Genomic DNA, 21,952 nt, shown 5'->3' with positions numbered 1-21,952 from the left:
GCCTGGTGCAGTTAAACAGTCTGATGCACGTGGCTAGGGCAGGACTGCTTAGTCAGCATGGATGAGATGGGGGGTATTCATGCCTGTCTGCAGCATTCATGCATACAAACACACACAAACTGTGACCAACTAACAGCAAATACACATATGTGTGTGGCAAACAAACATGCACAAACTAACACATGCACGCCCAGATGCCTGTAACTCTGGGCTCAGCAGTATGACGTGACCAAGAGAGCAATGATAATGTCCACTGTCAGGGTGTGGCCACAAGACGTGATGTGGATCCACATCTGTTTAAATAGCCACAGTCCAGACACATGGCTGAGGAGAGAATATGCAGTGATGGTATTGGTCTTTAGAAATATATAATATTTCAAATAAATAAATAAATAATTTTGCAATATTTTCTACATTCATCATGTGCTCCGCGAGTCAACTGCAAGTCTTGTTCTTTAACTGGCAGGGGGTGTCTGGGCCCTGGGTGTGTGTTTGGAGAGGCAGGACGACACGGTGATGTAATTTAAAGCGGAGCCATTAGCGTCTCTGTTTGAGGTCAGCTCAATGCTTTTTAGCTTCACACACACACACACACGTTCGCTTAGAACGTCTCAATTTGATGAGTGCAGTCTGTGGTCAGCATCTGTGTAGGTCAAACTCACTCTCGTTCTCTCTCTCTCTCTCTCATTCGCTGTTTCTCCTCCTCAGAGTTCTCTTTTAATACAATCAGTGCTGGAATAAGGTTTTGATCTCCAAAATGTTTATTATATCCCTCATGGTTTAGACTTGTAATTTTATATTTTTATTTAGGCCTTAATGGCAACTTGAAAATCTGTTCTACAAATCTCTAGCTTTGGATGCAATTCATTTGAGCTAAAATACAAATCTTAGTGACTATATCCGCAGAGTTTTGAGGCATAAAAACTTGCAAATGGGATGGTGTTTATTTCTAATTGAAAAACGTCCTGTGAATGATGTAGACATTTGGAAACCTGCTACGACACTCACAAAAGCCCAAAAATTCCATTCTGGCATTACGTCATGGTATAGGTATTAGCTGCGGTTGCCTCGGTTCCCAAAGAGAAGGAGAGAGAAGTTATAAAAGGGGGGAGCAGGGGCGTCTTTAGTGTCAACAGACCATCTACGTGATAATAAGAATGTTACGCCATTTGGATGTTCCATTAAAAACCTATATGAGTCTCCACAACTGAAAATATATCACTTTTTAGCACCCTTTATACAGTCAAGCTTTTATTTACAATACGTGCCTGCCAAGAGACAGCCATTCAGGCCAAGAAAACTCCACCCAGCACATATGTTCTCATGCTGTACGTCAGTGACCGTCAGCTCAGTAAATCATGTGCATCTAGGCAGATTCACAAATTAACTTCTTTATTAAGAGGCTGTGTACTTGAACCATATTAGGGCCTGTATTAGTCATACTTTTTTCAGGATTCTTTGATTAATAGGAAGTTCAAAAGAACGGCATTTATTTGGAATAGAATCGTACTGACTCAACCTTTGAACAGTAGTGTATTTAAAAGCACACAAATTCTAAGTGTGAACGATTATGCCTGTTATATTTTAAATTAAACCAAGATATCATAACATAATAAAAGACTCTATCTAAATTGTCACTGCAGATGTGTCTGCTAAACCCATTACTAGAACGGCCTAGGATACAGTAATATGAAATATTCAATAAACTTACAAAATGGGATTTTTTTTTCCCTCCACGTTTGAAATATCTATGGCATTTTTGTCACAGTGACATTTTTTAAAATCAGGTATTGAGTGTTTTTTTGTGCTGTGAAGTACAGAAAGGTTTTACTAAAACAAAAATCAGAAAAACATTCTTAAACCTTAGAATAACTTAGCAGACAGTCGACACAGATGTCCAATATATATGTTTACTGTGTGTGTGTGTATATGTGTTTGAGAGCAAATTTGGTTTGTATGACCTAACTCAGTTCTGACCCAAATCTGAGAGTTACTGGGTCTGTCATGCACTGTGCTGTTGGTTCACTTTGCATTGGAGACGGTTTGAATAATTTCACATATGTGAATAATTCAGGTACTCCTTTTGGTAGTATCAAGAGAGGTGGTGTGACCAGCCAGGCAGCCACACAGATTTTACTCTTAGTTCGGAGACAAATTTATCTTCAGTTTGGGTATAAAAATTGACATTGATGTATTTAGCTGGATCACAGGATGGTATTGACACATTTGAGCTGCCTCAGACGCCTTTAATCCGAAATTGTGGTCTTATTTTTGTAGCTTACTGCAAATGGTGGGTGTGAAAATAAGCATTTACATGCCGCCAGGAAGCCTTGATTTGTTGTAGTGTATTCCCTGTGGACTTGACTGCACTATGTGAGGAAAACCAACCCCTCCAGCGTGAAAAGAAATGCCAATAATACAGTCAAGCTGTGTCTGGCCTTTAGTCTCAGGGGCAATGGGGGGTTGATGTATGTATGTATGTATATATATATATATATATATATATATATATATATATATATATATATATATATATATATATATATATATATATATATATATATATACTCAGTAGCTTATAATGGCATTATAGGGAAGCATGTACTTCATGTGTGCTGCACAGAGTTTAGCCTGACCTTCAGACTCCTAGCATGACTCCAGGAATCTAGGCTGTTTGCATGGAGTTTAGATTTGGAGGTGGAAATAGGCCTAATTTAAGATATATTTAGTCAATACTATGCAGAAATTGAAGGCATATAATGATGATGTCATCATCTACTTACTCTGTCTCACGTTATTCCAAACTTGTTACTTTTCTTTCTTCCGTGGAAGAAGATAATTATATTGAAGAATGTTGGTTACCAGAAACAAAAAACAGACATTCTCAAAATAGTTTTTTTTTGTGTGTGTGTTGCACAGAAGGAAGAAAGTCATACATGTTTGGATTAAGTATGATTATGACAAGAGTTGAGAGATTGACTAACTTTGCTCCAACAAGATTAGTAAGCAATTTTATCACACTACTCTTTCGTTATTTTGCCTAGCCTATAATGTCACTTTATAGTCTTTCTTGTGGCTGTACTTTCAAATGAATCAAAATGATTTAGGCCTACGTGGTAATCGACAGAATGTTACTTGTTTTGAATACAAAACATTTGTTGAACTAAATGTTTTTCAAGAAAATGCACGGTCTGAAAGTTGCTGATTTACCATTTACTGTGGATTGTGTCATTTGTGATTGTTTGAGTTTGAGAGGTTTCTTCACGCTTTGTGTAGCAGCTGTAATCGGGCTGTCCAAAACCAGATGCACAGGAAGGAAGACTATTGTAACTCCAAGAGGCCATTTTTAGAATTTCCTTACGGAGACACAACAAGCACACAAATACATAGAAATACTTCAACTTTCAACTTTTGGGTGTCTTCCTCTCTTTCAAAAGCCTCTTTATTGTTCTGAACTGGAGCCTGTGCTCCTCTGACAGTTTAGATCTAAACCATCTGTGTTCTCCCAGGGTACATTGGGCGATACACCTTTGGTACGTCCGAAATCCCATACTGTATAGTAGGTCCTTCATTTGGTTTAAAACTTAATTCACGACCGTTAAAAAAGTATGTTCTATAGTATGAGTGTGTGTGTAGTATGAATGAAATCCGGATGTACTAGATCGGCTATGTTGTCATTATCAGCGTCAGTTGCTTAGCTTCACTGCCATTCACAAATCCTCTCCTGTGGCCTCACGGGAGAGTAAAGTGTCCATCGTATGCAGTGCACACTTCAGAGTCTCGCCGGAGTAATGGGTCATCCAAGGATTTTTCACCTAGTGTTTTATGAATACTATTAATTCGATACTACTCGTTTTTCGCCTATTGTATATATGGAAGTAGGCATATTTGGACACAGTACTTCTTTCAAGTTCAAGGAATCCCTCATTTCTCTGTTTACCACATTACATTTGATCTTAGTAAGTGTTCTTTTTTATTAACAAAATTCCATCTGACGTGCAGATAAGGTTAGAGGTTAATTCTTTTATATTTTTTTTAAGACGTATCTAATGCTCACCAAGTCTGCATTTATTTGATCATAATTAAATAATGTATCAACAGTAATATTGTGAAATACAATTTAAAATAACTTTATTTTAATGTATTTTACAATGCAATTTATTCCTGTGATGGCAAAGCTGAATTTTCAGCATCATTACTTTGTTGATTTGGTGCTCAAGAAACATAATAATCATGTTTAAAATGGCAGCATTTATTTGAAAAAGGAATATTATAATCATAATAATAATCTGATTTATAATATATGTCTGCACTGTCACTTTTGATCAATTTAATTGAATCAATTAAATTTCTCTGACCAAAAAGGTAAACTTCAGTTGGTGAATCAATATCAGACAGGTTTTGGAACCCAGAACAACTTGGTTTCATCAGTTTCTGTAGATTGCACCAGGCAGACATGATTACAGTGAATCCTGAATGAATGAATCCTGATATCTTCTGTTTGAACCCACCTTGAACTGATGGCAGTTTTGCAGTATCATCATCCCACAGAGCTTACACAGCTCCATTTGACTGACACTGCTGCTGGATCTTGCTGAGTTCACAGGCGACTCTGATCTCTCAACTATTCTAGTATAACGTTGCAAAGGGAAAGCTGCTCTGTTGTGTAGATGACTGCAGGTTAACTTGCATCTCTATTCAGCACTGCAAAAAATCAATTCTCTCTTTCTGCTCCTCTCATGTATCATGTATCTCTGAGGTAATGGGGCACTGGTTGATTTGGGAGGAGGCTGTTCATATGAGATAATGTGTGTCTCATGCCCCTCTAAACAGTCGAAAAAGCATTTGTAATGCTATTTATGAGTTATGGCTTTAGGTTTAGGGTGGTGACTACTAGGGTTGGGTATCGGTTTTTTTTCGATACCGGTGCCAAATCGATACTTTTAAAACAGTACCGTTGCCTGAACTGATACTTTTAAAAAAGAGAGAGCCTCAAAACGATGGTGAATGACATTAAATAATGGCTTTTTTATTGAAAAATATCAAATAAAAAATTCTTAAAATTGAATATATTAAAATTGTAGAGTAAATATATAAATATAACTAGTCGAAATGCAAAACACAACAGATTTACAAATACAATAATTTAACACTAAATAACACTACAGTACCAATAACAGCTAAGTAGCCTAGTATTCAGTATGCTACAAACCATCTTTAAATTTTAGCAATTCTTTTCACATTTTTTTCCTTTTCTGGCCAAATACGACACCTCTTCTGACTTATTGCATGTCCTGCATAAGGTGAGCGTTATTTTAGAATGCATCACCTTAAATGCCGTAAACCCCTCGTGGAAGAAGAACGCCGTCATGCTGGATTTTCAAAAGTACGTGAGGTTCGCGGCTCTATTGTTGCAGTAAACTTTCACAACGTTTTTGAATGAATAATTTGTTAGATGTATGCCGGTCTGTTATTGTATGGACATCGACCTTACCTTTTTACACTAAACATGACGCGGAACAAAACGAACAGTGATTGGTTGCGTTACATGTCAGTCAGTCCTTGGCTGATATTTTTATTCTTAAATACATGTGAATGTGTTTTGTCATTTAAGAAACCTTTATAATGATCATGATTCATTTTAGTTGATCTATAACGCACAATGGGCGCCGTCGCCATAGGGTTGGGCAACGATTAATCGTGATTAATCGCATCCATAATAAAAGTTTGTGTTTACATAATATATGTGTGTGTACTGTGTATAGTTATTTAGTCTATATAAATACACATATACTGTATGTGTATATTTAAGAAAAATTTGGTATTTATATATAAAATATTCATATATAATATAAATTATGTATAAATATATCTACAGTATATACATGCACATTTTTCTTAAATATACACATACATATGTGTGTATTTATATATACAAAATAATTATACGCAGTACACACACATATATTATGTAAACACAAACTTTTATTTCGGATGCGATTAATCGCAATTAATCGTTGCCCAACCCTAGCGCCATGTTAGCACGCACTGCAGTTCAGAGAATTTTATCTGTTAGATTTAGATCTACAACACGTCAATTCATCCACTTCTCCCGAAATACATTAAAGTAAGTGGCTGGTGAAGTGTGAGAAGAACAGAGTATAGTTGTATAGTTACCTTCACAATGTGTATCTAAACACGTCATCAATTTATAATTGAAAGGATTGTTATTGCCGCTTCCATAGACAGTGTGTATTTTACAAACTATAAATGTTGTTTTGCTAGTACTTATGTGTATTTAAATGTCTGAAACCTAAAATAAAACTTATGTGGTTGAAAACACTGAATAGTTGTTATATAATATGACAGCGCTGAGAGCGTCTGTTTCTGGCTTATTTAGAGCAGGTGGTCTCGATTGAGCCCAAACAGAACATAAGACAATGCATAGATCACGGAGTGAAATGACATGCTGCTTGGCTAAAGCTATAGGACTTCCAGTATCTAATCCGTCACAAATATAATGCAATGTTTTCCAATGTCATTTGAAAGTTCAACCAATGGAAACCAATGGATCTCAGGTGTGCTATGTGGGTATAAAGTTAGTGGGTAGGGACGATGTGTAGAGACCAATTGGACACTGTTTTACAGCTGAATTGGATTGATCGCTCATTGATAGCGATATCAATTGTATTGATAACAACTGAACTTGCGACCATATTTGGCTTTGGGAAACGCACCCCAGATTGACAGGTCTTGATTTACTATGCACCATAGAATAGGAGCGCATTGCTGAAAAAGCACTGGAAGATCACCTCTCATTAGTTTATTCTATGTACTTTTATTGTGGTGTTTACACAAGTAAGTAGTTCTTATGTTCAGTAAAATTACCGGTTTTGGACTCTTGGTTAATTATGTTTCAAAATAAACTGCTAGCATACCTAATCCATCGAATGGCTTCAAGACATTAATACATTTATAATAAGTAACTATGTCGCGGTCATCGATTAATCATTCGCATCCCTACTGACAACCCTAACAGACAGAGAGAAAGTAATAAGATTGCAGCAGTCGCAGCTGTTGTGTGGCTTCTCTCACCCACTGTGTGTGGGAGGAGTGTTTGTGTATGAATGTGAGTGTTTATTTGTGTGCATGTGTTTGTGAGTGAATAGGGCCAGCTGGACACAGTTAGTGTGAGCGAGATGACCGGACGGCTGTGTTTTTGGCTTTTATAGTGCTGTGTTTCTGAATGGACCTTCACATACACGTGAACTGGAGCAGCCCTGCCCTGTCAATGGCATGTCTTTGAGATGGCTTGTCTTGATAGCTGTTAGCGGCTTGATAGTATATAACTGAGCTCAGTGTGTTTTGCTTTCAGGCCTTAAAAATTTAGGCTACATTTAATCATTTAGCAGATGCTTTTATCCAAAGCGACTTACAATTGGAATTGGAATCGAAATCGCTAAAATTCAAACATTACCTAACCCTAGGTACTTGTATTTTGACCAAAGAGAGAATTAGCTTCAAGTGCCTTTAATCTGGTTAATGAATTTATTTCATTGCTAGCATACACAGACAGAGGGGTCTGTACAAAATTACAACTCGGGATCACACACTACAGTGTAGCTTCTGCTGTAAACTGTACTGTTCACACAGAATTCATTGGAAAGTTATGTTTATTAAAAAAACAAAACAAAAAAAAACACTTGTTTTTCAGCTTGAGATATGGATACACTTTACATTTTCCCTTTTCCTGATCTGTTTTCATTTACCAGGGAATTCTTTACTTGACATCATGATGGATTCGCTTTTTTGTATCTCTGCATTTGGTTATTATTTTTGGAAAAAATTCAAACCAAAAGTTATAGAGTAAGAGGCCATTTGTCTCAGACATGTTGAGATTTGAGAACTGTAAAAAAATATATATAATTCATAATGGATCAAAACTGTAGTGTGTGATCCAGAGTTGTAATATTTTACAGATGTCTCTGTCTGTGTGTGCTAGCCATGGAATAAAATCATCAACCAGATCGAAGGCACTTGAAGCTATTTCTCTCTTTGGAAGTTCAAAATACAAGTACCGGTTAGGTATCGTTAGAATTTTAGCAATTTCGATTCCAATTCCGCTTATCAGTTCTGATTTTTATTGATTCCCAGTTTCGATTCCAACATGGTAAAAAACAAAAAGTCAAGCATTTAGATATCAAACATATTTATTCTGTGTCTTTTGGCAAAACCTGAATACCATGAACAAAAATTAGCAGCCTAAAGAACAACTAACTTAAGTATCCTAACCTTACAAGTACCCCAGCTGCTCCCATGTTGATCTGTTGAAGATTTGATGAATATGAACATAAACTCAACAAAAAGCCACTGAAGAGTTTTTCTGAAGACATGGCGTTTAATTAAGTTATGATTAAGAATTAATTAAGAGTTTTTGACTTTATAATATTACAATTAATTTTGCAACTATAAGTCAAGTCACCTTCATTTAAATAGCGCTTTTAACAACATAGATTGTTTCAAAGCAGCTTTACAGTGATAATAGGAAATTAAAGTAACAGCGATTGTTTTGACTTTACAGCAGCTCTAGAATAAAGTTATTGTCCAGACAAAGTTAGTTTTGATTGATTCACTTCCGTCGCAACGATCATTAGTTATTAACTTAGGGGCCGCTAACACGACACCGTTCTAAAAGAAAACCCTTGTTCTCTCTGCGCAACTTTAAAAACGTGATAACTATAACCTGTTAATATGTTTGTTTTCTTCTTTTCTCTGATTTTGCCAAATTCCCTTTTGTCTGCTTCAGTCCTGACATTTGCCTTACGAAAATAATGGTGCCATGAACAGTCCAAACATTTGTCCTGCATTTTCATTTGATATAAGAGAACAGTCTAGCATTAATATTTGTTTTTTCTTTCTAATTTTGTTTTGTCTGGGGAAATGAGGCATGTGACCTCAAAGTAAGTAAAAGTTCCTCAGTAAGGAGTGGGGGGGGAGGAAGCAGAATGCTTTTTGAGAATGGCAGAAAAAGCCCATTCACATAACATTTTTCTATTGATATCTAATTATAAAAAAATAATAATAAAAAAAAAAAAACAGGAAAGTCACATTTATGACTGGCATTTTGAGTTGATTGTACAACCTTCTTCATATTTAAACATATCTCAGATCTCTGATTCTCACTCTTCACTTTGACTCAACTATATCACAATGTTGCATATTTTATAGATAATAGATTCCAGACCTAAGATCGCTTTTGTCTGTGCATGTCAGTGGTCCATATGTCTCTGAACTCTATTATTTCTGTGTACTGGGCTGCTTGGAATTCTTCTGAATTTGTAATTCCACAGAGGAGGGATGACCTCTGACTCCTCCTGCTTCCTGTCAGAATTTTGTATAACATTCCAGAACTGAGCTTGAACACCCCGTTTATTCACTCCCTTTCTCTTGTGGACAAGAGGAGGGGTGAAAACAGGATACTTTTTCTCCCTCCATCCTCTCTATCATTTGTGTTTATTTTTGCTGCTTGGATCAACGCATGTGTATTGGGTCTAGTATATGATCGCCTCATTGAAAGAGTCCTTTTGTGTTCTGTGTTTTCTGAAACTTTAGATGTGAGTTGGATTTGAACTTTTCCAAAAACCTGCTGAGTAAACATTCAAAATTTTGCTCAATAATAATAATAATGCACCTAAATGGCCAACAACTTGAAGTGATAACTTCATCTTGATAGTTTTTTACTATATTATATTTTATTTGTGTAGGTTTTGTGTTAAAACAGCTCATTATGTCAGCCAATCCTGAGTAAAAGAATTGATTTACATAGTTTTTTTTCTTGTTGACAACAATTCAAGGTACATCTATTCAGGTCAAGCCAGTCTTATAGATACATTTATTTTCATGCTTATGTGTAAATAAGTCTTTAAAACAGCAGGAAAATCAAAGGAATAGATCCATTTCACACTCTGGTCATAATGCAAGTAATTTCCCACCGTTTATGCCCATTTTCTGCTTTCCAGTTCCCACGCATGTTTGGATTCTCTGTTGTGACTTAAAGAGCCTTATTGAAAAGACGTGTAATACACATACACACACATACAAAACACAATCACAGCCCTAATCAAGTATAGCTCTCAATCAGCCGCCAGGGAAACGGTCGCCATTGACGTTGTGTAATTACCTTCACGCAACTTTAATGTGTTATAATGAAGTACAGTGAGCCGTGTTGCCATGTAAACAAACTTAAGTTCCTTTAACCCGCAAATCCATTCGCGGAAAAGTATAAAAAGATGGTCAAGTGTGTGTTTCTGAATAACACTTCACTTATAGGCATTTATCATTATAGACAATCATTTTACTCCTTCAGTATTGATTTTGATGTTCCATTGTCCCATTTTAAAATCAATCTCGGTAGCTGGAGCTTGTGCATGTGGTGAGTGGTTGAAATGAAGTGCGAGCTGCAGGTAGCCAGTCACTCAACCCGTAATTACTCGCTGAAGAGCGCCACGCTTATTCTGTTCACTCTGCCGCTCAGTATGGGGTAAAGGCGGGAAAAAAGGATGAATGCTCAGAAAAACGTGGCATCCCGCGGAGTGAGGAACCCGGGCGCTCGTTTAGTGTTCAGGGTGCTCAGCATCCAAGTGTTTTAGCGAAGCTATTAGGCCCGGCTAATGAGGACGACGGGAATGGACAAATACAACCTCTAATTCGATTCAAATGTCAGTGTGGAGGGGAGCAGCTGTTGCTGTAGTGGTCTAAAGCTCTTAAAGGATTTGATGATTTTATGACCAAATAATGTAAAATGTTAGACATAAGCGATGTTATAAAAAAAGGTATGGCCAAATGAATGGTCTTTCAGACGAATTCGCTGAGCATTAATTGAGGCTTTTAAGTCTCGTTCCCACTGAAAATAATTTCCAGAAGAATCACCATTGATGGTGCCATTTAGTCCTGGTCTCCATCTGTGATCATGAAACTGAGCCTTAGAGTGCTTTCTGATATTCCCAATGCCATTTAAATGTATTTTAATGGCAACCCAAAAGAAAAGTTTTTGGCTATCTTCAAGAATTGCAGTATTTTGACTCATTTTCAAAAAGGTCCAACTGACGCAATATAAAACAGAGAAACATTCATGTGTTCGGGAAAAAAAAAAACATTCAAATGGAGAACCTACTGTAGACTAAAGGTGTGGTCATATTGATTTTCATTTAAATTTGAATCCATGTGATCCCAATCACTCTTGAGGTTGAAAGATTTCGCAACAGATTTAAGTTGGTATTGCGGATTCACAGATTGAGAAGCAGAAATCTGCTAGGTTTGAGCTGTGCTTCATATATCGCTACACTATGAACAGTAGACATTTCACAAATGGCACCTTAAAACAGCTTCACCTCAATACATTGTTTCTCAACTGACAACCAAAACCAAAAATGTTTATTATACAAAGGCAAACAAAATTGTCTTTAAAACACTGAAATGTATTAATATTATCATTATCTGTATAAGCCCAACAATGCACTAAATTATTAACTTGAATATAGGCTTGTCTTTGTAGTTTGAATGTTTGATTCGAATGTTAAACTTTCTTTCTTCTGTTTCTTTCACTTTGCAGATGCAATGGCTACTCCATCTCCAGCCAAGAGTATGGGCGACCCAGGCATCACGCCACTTTCCCCCACACATGTACTGGTGAGCTCAGCTTTTTATTGCCAGCATGACGTCACCCATTACATGAAGGAAATGTCCGGTGTGCAAATGGGGCCTTAATGGATAGTCTTATTTACCCTGAGCTGCAATTACATGCAACAATTTAATGCTTGACATATACTTGACAGTATCTCTCTACCTCTTTTCATGTCTCTCAGTTTCCCTCTGCTTCTTTTCCCTTTTGTCTTTCTACAGAATGCCTCAGAAGAGAATGAGCCTACGAGGCACCCCTATGTGGTGGTGGTGGCCATCGACTTTGGCACCACCTCCAGTGGCTACGCATATGCCTTCAATAAAGAACCGGAGTGCATTCACACTATGAGGTGAGACAAAAGGGGCAGGGATAGAGTGGGGGTGTACCTGTAAAAGAAAAGCTCAAATGAGATTCCTAAAAGGACTCTTAAAAAAAGACATTTTTTCTTTCTTTTTTCTTCTTCAAGGTTTATATATTATTATTCATTAATATAATTTTATAATTAATTATAAATTATTATTTATTAACAATTTTAAAATAATATAAAAGTAGTTTTTTATATTCCTATTATTTTATTCCTATATTTTAGATTTTATTTTAGATTTGCTTGAGTAACATTATTTTATGTAGAAAGTACCTTTTTTTTCTTTTTTTCTATCCTTCAGTACAGTTTTGAGTAAATTATGTTCGAACAGAGCATTCAAGAAAACTGTCCTCAACAGTGTACTCCTATACTGTATGTGTAGTCCATCTCTTCTGAAGACATTAAAGGTCCCGTTCTTCGTGATCCCATGTTTCAAACTTTAGTTAGTGTGTAATGTTGCTGTTAGAGCATAAATAATATCTGTAAAATTATAAAGTTTAAAGTTCAATGCCAAGCGAGATATTTTATTTAACAGAAGTCGCCTACATTGAACGGCCCGTTTGGACTACATCCCTCTACTTCCTTCTTTAATGACGTCACTAGAACCGTTTTTTGACTAACCTCCGCCCACAGGAATGCTCCCTCAACTCTACCGAAATTCGTTTATGTACTTGCGCACTTCTTATAACTTACTGTGTTTACTCAGCTCTTACGGTGATTTTCTGAAGTAAAACTGACGCTTCATCTTTTGTGTGATGTACAATAAACTTTATTAAACTCATCAGTATATGTTTGATCATCATTCAGACAGCAGACTTGTAGGCTATTAATAAATAATGGATACATACAAGCAGATGACAAATACGTTATAATAACCGTAATTAAACTACTAAACTATACCTGTTTCATCTCTATACAGCACTCTGACTCTGTAGGCATTATTGTCCGACTCGAAATGAACACCGTTACTGAGAGTTTCTGATATTATCATCATTCCGTGAGATGAAACTATCCTGACAGACTGAGCGCGAGCTCATGAAGCTCCGCCCCCTGGGTCGTCCAGCAGCCGCTTATTTGCATTTAAAGGGCACACACTAAAACAGCGCGTTTTTCTGTGCCCCAAAAAATGACAATTTAAACATGCTGTAAAAAATTATCTGTTGGGTAATTTGAGCTGAAACTTCACATACACACTCTGGGGACCTTTACATCTTGTGAAAAGGGGCATAATACGGGACCTTTAATATGATTGGCCATTAGAAGGTCATGTCTCTATTTAAGTCAAACGTACAGGTGTCTTTCTCTCTGGGCACTTAGATGCCCCATTAAAATTCATTAGATATATACAGTCCCACTGCGTGTATAATGGTCTGAACCACGTAACATTAGTGGATGCGTGTGTTGTATATGAAGATAAACCCGCAGCTGCTCTGCTACCCTGACCTACTTGGTCATGTGACCTTTGACTCCAAGGTCAGCTCTCCAGAGTACCTGCTGGGCAGAGTCAGCCACGTGTTTCCCGCCCAAATGGGCATGTGGGTTTCATTTTAGGCATCAGACTCATTATGAAAGTCAGAAATAGGATTCTATTTGTTAAACCGCACAAGTACAGCTGTAGAGGGTGTGCGCACATATATTCACATATTAAAAGATGGTTTGAATACAAGCGTGAATGGAAGGAAAAAAGGAATGAGTTAAATTGAGACTGCTCTTCTTTGGAAAATCTGGTTAATTCGAATAGTGTTTTGACTGCTGCTACAGATTTACAAGCACAAATAGCCCAAGGCCTCTGAGATTATTTGGGTTGGACTGATAGTCTAGTCCCTAAACCTTTACATAAACTCAGCTTTCCTTGTAAAAACTCACACAACTCATTTACTAAATCTGTTTATAGTCAAGAAGACAGCTGCTTTGAGTTGGTTAACAGGAGATGAATGGATCAACTTCAAGTCTGTCCTGATTCCACAGAATCCCAGAGTAATTTTTTGGTTTGTTCACAGAGACCCATTTTATTAACTCTGGTAAGCTGATACGTCATGGACTATTACAGTTATGCCAATAATTGCCAATTGACTTGTAATTACAGTAATAAGTTTGGTTATATAGTTCCCCCAAAATGTACAGTATTTAGACATGTAATATCTATAAATGTCAATGCTTTACATAACAAAATATCAAACAAAGCAGCAAACAGATGATAACCTTTTTACCAATTGGTCCTAATGTAGTTTTAGTGGATCCATGACATCTCTTTATTATTATAGGGTGCATGTAGTTTGGCATATGCAATTCTCTCTCTGTCAGTTCAGACAGTCTGTAGTCGAGGCGCATGTTCTGTTTTTCCACTGAGGTCCTTCGTCCTGGAAGTAAAAGGCCATGAATATTTTAAATCCCTCTGTCTCTGTATAATGCTTGAGCTGGTTTTATGACTGCCTTGATATGGATAATGATGGATAATCATCATCTGTATGATGCATGATTTGGTTGCGTGATACTGTAGGTCATCTTAGGTAAGTTGAAAGGGTTCTCTTCTAATTAGGAGAAGAAGTGAAAAGCTAAAAGCTTCTACCCAATGAAATTATTTCCTGATCCCATCAGATCTCTGTAGAATTCACTCTCTCATTGGTTGTTTTTCCTGTGTTGCTAGGCGCTGGGAGGGTGGAGACCCAGGTGTGTCCAATCAGAAGACGCCCACCACCATTCTACTGACCCCAGACAAGAAGTTCCACAGTTTTGGTTATGCAGCCCGAGATTTTTACCATGACTTGGATCCCACCGAGTCTAAGCAATGGCTCTATTTGGAGAAGTTTAAAATGAAACTACACACCACTGCAGTAAGGACACATTCCTACGATATTTTTTATTAGTGTTGACTTGGCGTCCCAGCACAACTATGCATTGAGGGAATTATTGATCATAAATGTGAGGACATGGTCTTCTGCCTGATACTGCAGGGATATATTCATAAATTGCTGGCTACTGCATAACTTAACAAGTAATGCAAACAAACTCATTATTAACAGGTGAACCTATCAAAGCTTTAAGACACTGAAGCAATGCTGTTAAGGAGTTGTCTAGTTTTATTAAATCTAAATGAAGTCTCTAAACTGTTATACAGTATATTTCCCTCACTGTGAATGATGTGATAAGTCTGTTGAAGTACAAATACATTTTGATTTTACATGTCAAGCTCTTTCTTGTTTCTGAGAGGCATTTATTGTCATTTTATCTTTTGCAGAATCTGTCCATTGATACGGATTTACATGCGGCCAATGGGAAAAGGGTGAAAGCTCTGGATATTTTTGCTTATGCGCTGGCCTTTTTTAAGGAGCAGGCTCTTAAGGTATGTCTTACTCCTGATGATCATGATCATACAGAATGCTATGTGAAACCCAGTCAATTCACATCATGTTATCATGTACTCTACTGTTTGAAAGTTTGAGGTCGGTAAAATATTTTTAAAGTTTTAGAAAGAAGTCTCGTATGCTCGCCAAGGCTGCATTTTTTTTGTTAAATCAAAAATACAGTAAAAACAGTTATATTGTGAAATATTATTATATTTTCTATTTGAATATATTTTAAAATGTAATTTAAACCTGTGATGCAAAGCTGAATTTCCAGCATCATTACTCCAGTCTTCATGATCGTTCAGAAATCATTCTAATTTGCATATTTGGTGCTCAAGAAACCATTTCTTATTATTATCATCACAGTTGAAAACAGTTGTGCTGCTTAATACTTTTGTGGAAACCATGATACATGAAACCATTTTCTTCCTGAATAAAAGTATTTACTGACCTCAAAATGGATATTTCTCATTGGATACAGGAGCTGAGCGACCAAGCAGGGGCGGATTTTGACAATGCTGATGTCAGATGGGTCATCACTGTACCGGCCATCTGGAAGATGCCGGCCAAGCAGTTTATGAGAGAGGCAGCGTATAAGGTATAGCGTTTCTTTCTCACAGCCGCATATGCTCAAAAATGCACGTCTCGCTTTGATAAACAACCTACTTTGTGTTTTGAAATTGGAGAGAGGTCTATGTGTAATGTGTGAAACCCTTGAGTCATTACATTAATTGAAAGCACATTAAGCACAAGTTTGAAGTATGGGTTGTACAGATCCCTGTTGGATGTTTTAAGGTACTGCAACGCTTTAGTTGAGCCGTTAACTTGAAATAGAGGAAGAGAGGAAAGGCAGAGATTAACGGAAAAGGAAAAAGGAAAGACACTTATCTCATCCCTTAGATACAGCCTCTGTTTGTTTGTTTTCACTGTCTCTTAACTGGACCACCTATAGAGACCCCATACAATGTGGTACTGTATCGCTGACTCGCTGTTTGTCTGTGTCACTGCTGGCAGCATTGTGAGTCTTTGTTTGTGGATCTGTAGTCGAGACATGTGGCCTGTGTGTGTGTACGGTAGTCATATGAGCTGCATTATTGAGATATTTATAGTGATTACAAGTGGTCAGGTGTTGTTTACACCTGGTTTTGATATGCAGCTTAAGTTTATCATTCATATTAGTCATATTGAAGATGTTTTGTGAATAATTCTTTTTGAAATGTAAAGCCTTGTAGCGAAGTGATTGGTTGACAAGCAAGTAGTAAACAGAGGGGTGAATTTTCTCGCACTGAAGAGAGACAGAAAGGGAGGAAGAGCAGGGTGTGGCCTCGGCGTCTCTCATCTCAATCCAAAGCAAAGAAGAAATGAGGCGGGGAAGGCAAGAGTGGGTGAGCTACATCAATACACAGTAAGAAAAAAGAGAGAACAGTGGGAAAAAGAGAGCAGAGAAAAATAGGGAATCTGCAACACTTGATAACTGCAGTGGGAATTCCTGCAAAGCTTGCCTCAGGAGCGTGCGTGTGTGTGTGTGTGCAGTGACTCAGCTCTTCATCTGCTGGATCAGGAGAATTGAAAGAAAGGACACTGCATTCACCCTTACCCCTGTCTCGCTCTCTGCATCCTTTTTTGCTCACACTGCCGTCCCATATCTCACCGAATCCTGCAGCACTCACAACAAACAGTGTCACTCAGCACAGCGTGTGTGTGAGTGTGGTGTTTCTTTACATTTTTACACTCCCTCATATTTGAAGTGAGGTAATATGATCTTGATGTATCTGTCCATCCGTTTGCGTTATTTACACATTCCTTTACCCGATAAGTGAGTCATGACAGGTAATATTTAGGTGGGGATGTTTTGGGTTGTGCTGCAATAACTGTTTTAGATTTTATAGGTAGTTGACTTCAGGCAATAACAGCAGAATCCTGCAGTGTGACATTCAAATACAGTTTGTCAAAATACAGTTTTATTTATATTAATTTAAAATACTCAAAGGTAAATAAAATAGTGAAAAATATACTCACTTGAGAGGTCAGCCGTTAGCTAAAACAGTTTGGGGGCTTCTGAATTGGTTTTATTAGAAAATATTTATGAAATATCTTAAATTGCCTATAGATTTTTAGGCCATCCTATAATAATATAGACAGAAATATGCTTGTGTGTGTGACCAGTATTATTTTAGTGTTATTATATACTATTGTAGTTTGTGGGGGGTTTTTTTAGTGATTGTTTTGTGCTTGTCATTTTTATGTATTTTTTTTTAATTTAATTTATTTAGTTTTGGTTTTTATTTATTTCCAGTTAGTAATTTAAAACTTAAACTTATTATTTCAGTTAGTTGCCAAGGCAACATTTCTCATTTTTGTATAGTTGTTTTTTTTTTTTTTTATCTGGTATTTATTTCAGCTTTGTCTCAATTTACAAATTTTTTTTTTTAGTTTTAGTTAACAATAATTACTATAAGGTTTGTGGGAAGACTATTTATTTATAAATTGCAGTAAATGTGAATTTAATGGAGTCTTAAATCAAGTTTGTTTTTATTTATATAGCACATTTTTAAAACGGCAAACATGGCTGAGCAAAGTGCTGAACAAAACACAAGATAAAGAGACAAGGGCGAACCACACATTCATGACAGAAGCTCACAATGAATTAAAAGCTAAAGAAAAAAAGTAGGTTTTAAGAGAAGATTTAAAAACAGCTAAAGACTGCCGATCTGATGTAAACCGGAAGGCTGTTCCACAGCCTAGGGCCGGCAATAGCAAAGGCTCTATCTCCTCTATGCTTTAATCGTGATCCGGGGACAGATAAAAGTCTCTTATCAACAGACCTCAGATTTCGTGTGGGATTGTATGGACAGAGTAGCTCGGTGCCAAATTATTTAAGGAGGTAGCCAATGCAGCGATTTCAAAATTGTAGAAACATGATCAAATTTATGTTTTCTTTTGAGGTAATTTGCAGCGCCATTTTGTACTAATTGGAGACGAGTAATAGAGTATTTGGACATGCCATAGTAAAGAGAGTTGCAATAATCCAAACGATATGTAATGAGCGCATGGATAGCAATCTCTAAGGTTTTCTCAGAGAGAGAGAATTTAATCTTAGAGAGAAGACGTAGCTGGAAAAAACAAGAACTAATCACCGCATTTATTTGTTTTTCAAATTTGAGGTTCTAATCCCAGAAAACACCTAACTTCTTAATGCAGGACGAAGTAAAAGGAGCAAGGTAATCCAGGTCAATGTTACTGCTCTTAAAGTTTTCATGGGGCCAAAGACTATAACCTCGGTTTTAGATTCATTCAGAAATATACATTTTGAGAGAACCACATTTTCACTTCATCTAGGCATGCAAAAAGGGATTTCAGAGCAGCATGGTTGCGTTTCAGAGGTAAATAAATTTGGGTATGCATAGCAGTGAAATGATACACCATGCTTTCTGAAAATGGAGCCCAGAGGAAGTAAATACAGGGAAAAAAGAATAGGTGCGAGAATTGAACCCTGTGGCACTCCACAGGAGAGTTGAGCAGGCGAGGAAGAAAATTTGCCCAGTTTAACAGAGAAACTTCTATTCGTTAAATATGACTTAAACCAACTGTGGACAGTTCCCTGGATGCCCACAAAACATTCTAGACGGGAAAAGAGAATTTTATGTTTCAACTGTATCAAAAGCCGAGAGTCAGTCACTTAAGTGTATCGTTAAAAACCCGTAATAAAGGCGACTCTGTGCTGTCCAAAGGCTTAAAGCCAGACTGGAAAGTTTCAAAGATTTGATTTGAGCTAAGAAAAGACTGGAGTTGAATGAGAACATTTTTCTCCAATGCTTTGGTAATAAAAGAAAGTGTCGAGATAGGTCTAAAATTATTCAAATCCCTATTATCAAGTGAAGGTTTCTTGAGAAGAGGTGTAACAGTAGCTTGTTTTAGGCTATCAGGGATAGTCCCTGAGCACAAGCATTTATTCAGAAAAGACACCAAACATGGTCCAACGGGGAGAAAGAACATCATGAGAGCAGAAGGAAGGTTTCAAATGGTCAATAATTTCTCTGAGAGAAACTGGGTCAAAAACACTCCATATGGCTGAAGAACAACAAAGTTCAGGTGGAACATTAGCAGATGGTTGTAACTGAGATCTTAGAGAGGTGATCTTATCACAGAAATACCTTGAGAAACCTTCACATAATGATACTGAGGGATTTGAAATCACATTTACAGGAGGATTTAGAGCAGAATTTAACACAGAAAATAAGTCTTTAGAACTATGATGATTTTTTTGCAATTAAATTAGATAAATACTTAGACTTAGCAGATTTCATAGCTTTCTGAAAGCACCAAAACAGTTTCTGAGCATTTCATAGGAAATGAGCCATGGTTCAGTTTTAGGTTTTAACTTCTTAGGTTTTAGAGGAGCAGTGATAGAAAACAATACAGTCATATGATCTGAGATCAGAGTGTCAAAAACCTGAGCATCAGTAATGGAAAAACCATGAGAAAGAACCAGGTCTAAAGTATGTCCATGAGTATGCGTAGGATCTTTCACCCACTGAACCATGTTAAATGAATCAATGAGATTTAAAAACTCAGGTTTTGACTGACAGCACACATAGATATTAAAGTCCCCTAGCAGAAGAATATTGTTATAATTAGTTATACATTCACCCACAAAAGCAGTAAATTCATTTATAAAATCTTTCACTAGGTGAGGGGGCCGATACACCAGCGCTAACAGAACAGGATCATCACATTCGAATCGCAACAGCTGTACTTCAAAGCTACTGTAAATTGTAGATGGAACAGAACGACAGTAGCTACTAAAACTGTTTTTTAAAATTACCACTAGACCACCCCCGCGGCCAGAAGAGCGAGGAGAGTTAAAAAATGTGCAGCCTGCCGGAATCAAGTCAGAGAAACGACTCATCACCATCCTTCGTCCAAGCTTCTGTGATGCATATAAAATCCAAGGTTGTGGGTAGTAAAAATGTCATTTAAAATGAACGTCTTATTGGCTAGCGACCGAGCATTAATCAGAGCCATCCTGGAAGGTGGTACAGAGTCAGAGATAACGGGAGCAGAGACTCTATTCAAGGAAGAGTAGCTCCACCGCGGCAAACACTGATAGGAGGGTAGCAGGGGATCGTCAAAGGAGAATCTGGGAGAATGGGCCGAAGGCTTCGAGCAGCGAGCCGGCATGCCACATTCACCAGCGCCATATTTTTTGTTTTCCAACAAGTTAAATACTATTGTTAAGTTAACGAGTAAAAATGTATTATCTTCATTCACATGTTTTTAGCAAATATGAGCCTGGGTTTCATATTCCTGGTTTAATGTCTTGTCATTTGGTGTTTTGTACTCATCTAGGCTGGTCTGGTTTCTCGCGACAACCCTGATCAGCTGATCATTGCTCTGGAACCAGAGGCTGCGTCCATTTACTGCAGGAAGCTCCGCCTCCACCAAATGGTTGATTTGGGCACCAAAACAGCCCTGAACGGTTACAGCCCAACGGAGAACGTTGGGGCTGGAATGACCCAGGGTAAGCTACCCATACAGTCTTTTACCATATTACAGGTGCACACTCATACTGTTCTAGTTATGCTCAAGTTTATGCTACAGCACTTAAATGCTTGTGGATAATGTTGTCCATGTGTTTTGATGCCACTAACCTGGCCAGTGATTAGTTCTTCAAAAGGCATAAGTTACTGTGAATAGTAAGCCAGTCAAATCACAGCTTGGCAGATCAGTAAAGTTCAGATAGTGAGTGAACAAACTGCTGCTGGTGAGGCTAGTTATTAGGTATGGTTGAAAATTCAGTTTTAAAGGGGGCTATAGTTGTTCGGCTAGTCATGGTGTGTCTTTGAGAGTGAGAAAGACCAGAAAGATACAATTATTTATTTTTTAGCTATATATAGTAAAGCAGTGAACTGTAAAGATGTTCTGTTCTTCAATATGAAATGACCCAATTTTTACAACATCCACTCTTTCCCAAAACAGTGTTATAAATTGAAATGGAAATTATTCAACTTAAACTAGCACTGAAATGGAATTTACTTCTGAACTAGAGCTGCAGAATGCTTATTAAACTCTCACCGCATTGAGGGAGAAGCTGATGATGCATTCAGAAATCATTGGGAGTGAGGAATGGAGCGTTTAATTTAAGCTCATTTTAGATGACTAATATATTTTTGTTCGACCATGCATGTGTTTGTCTGCATAATGTAAATAGATATATCACATATACACTACAGTTCAAAAGTTTGGGGTCAGTAAGATTTCTTTAAAGAAATTATTCAGCAAGAACACATTAAATTAATCAAAAGTGACAAAGACATTTATAATGTTTTAATGTTCTTTTGAACTTTCTACTCATCAAATAATCCTGAAAAATGTATCATGGTTTCCACAAAAATATTGAGCAGCACGACGGTTTTCAACATTTATAATAATAAGAAATGTTTCTTGAGCACCCAAAAAAAAAAAAAAAAAGATCAGCTTTGCCATCACAGGAATAAATTATTTTTTTAAATAGGATAAAATATACAATTATTTACTGTATTTTTCATCAAATAAATGCAG

At 37.0% G+C, this 21,952-nt stretch overlaps 1 protein-coding gene across 4 annotated transcripts in view; it reads left to right on the top strand.

Annotated features, from left to right (window-relative positions):
• hspa12a (heat shock protein 12A) overlaps positions 1-21,952 on the top strand; it is a 38,572-nt gene that overhangs the window by 2,758 nt on the left and 13,862 nt on the right. For all 4 annotated transcript variants that reach the window (XM_084096071.1, XM_084096073.1, XM_084096074.1 and 1 more), the window contains exons 2-7: positions 11,612-11,688; positions 11,902-12,029; positions 14,692-14,878; positions 15,283-15,387; positions 15,873-15,989; positions 20,741-20,912. In XM_084096071.1, the coding sequence (XP_083952197.1) occupies positions 11,612-11,688; positions 11,902-12,029; positions 14,692-14,878; positions 15,283-15,387; positions 15,873-15,989; positions 20,741-20,912 (786 nt within the window). The remainder of the gene's footprint in view (positions 1-11,611; positions 11,689-11,901; positions 12,030-14,691; positions 14,879-15,282; positions 15,388-15,872; positions 15,990-20,740; positions 20,913-21,952) is intronic.

This window comes from Abramis brama (assembly GCF_963993115.1).
Source record: "Abramis brama genome assembly, chromosome: 21".
In the NCBI taxonomy this organism is placed as follows: Eukaryota; Metazoa; Chordata; class Actinopteri; order Cypriniformes; family Leuciscidae; genus Abramis; species Abramis brama.
The sequence above is the reverse complement of the archived record's forward strand: the minus strand, read 5'-3'. Positions and strand labels throughout refer to the sequence as shown.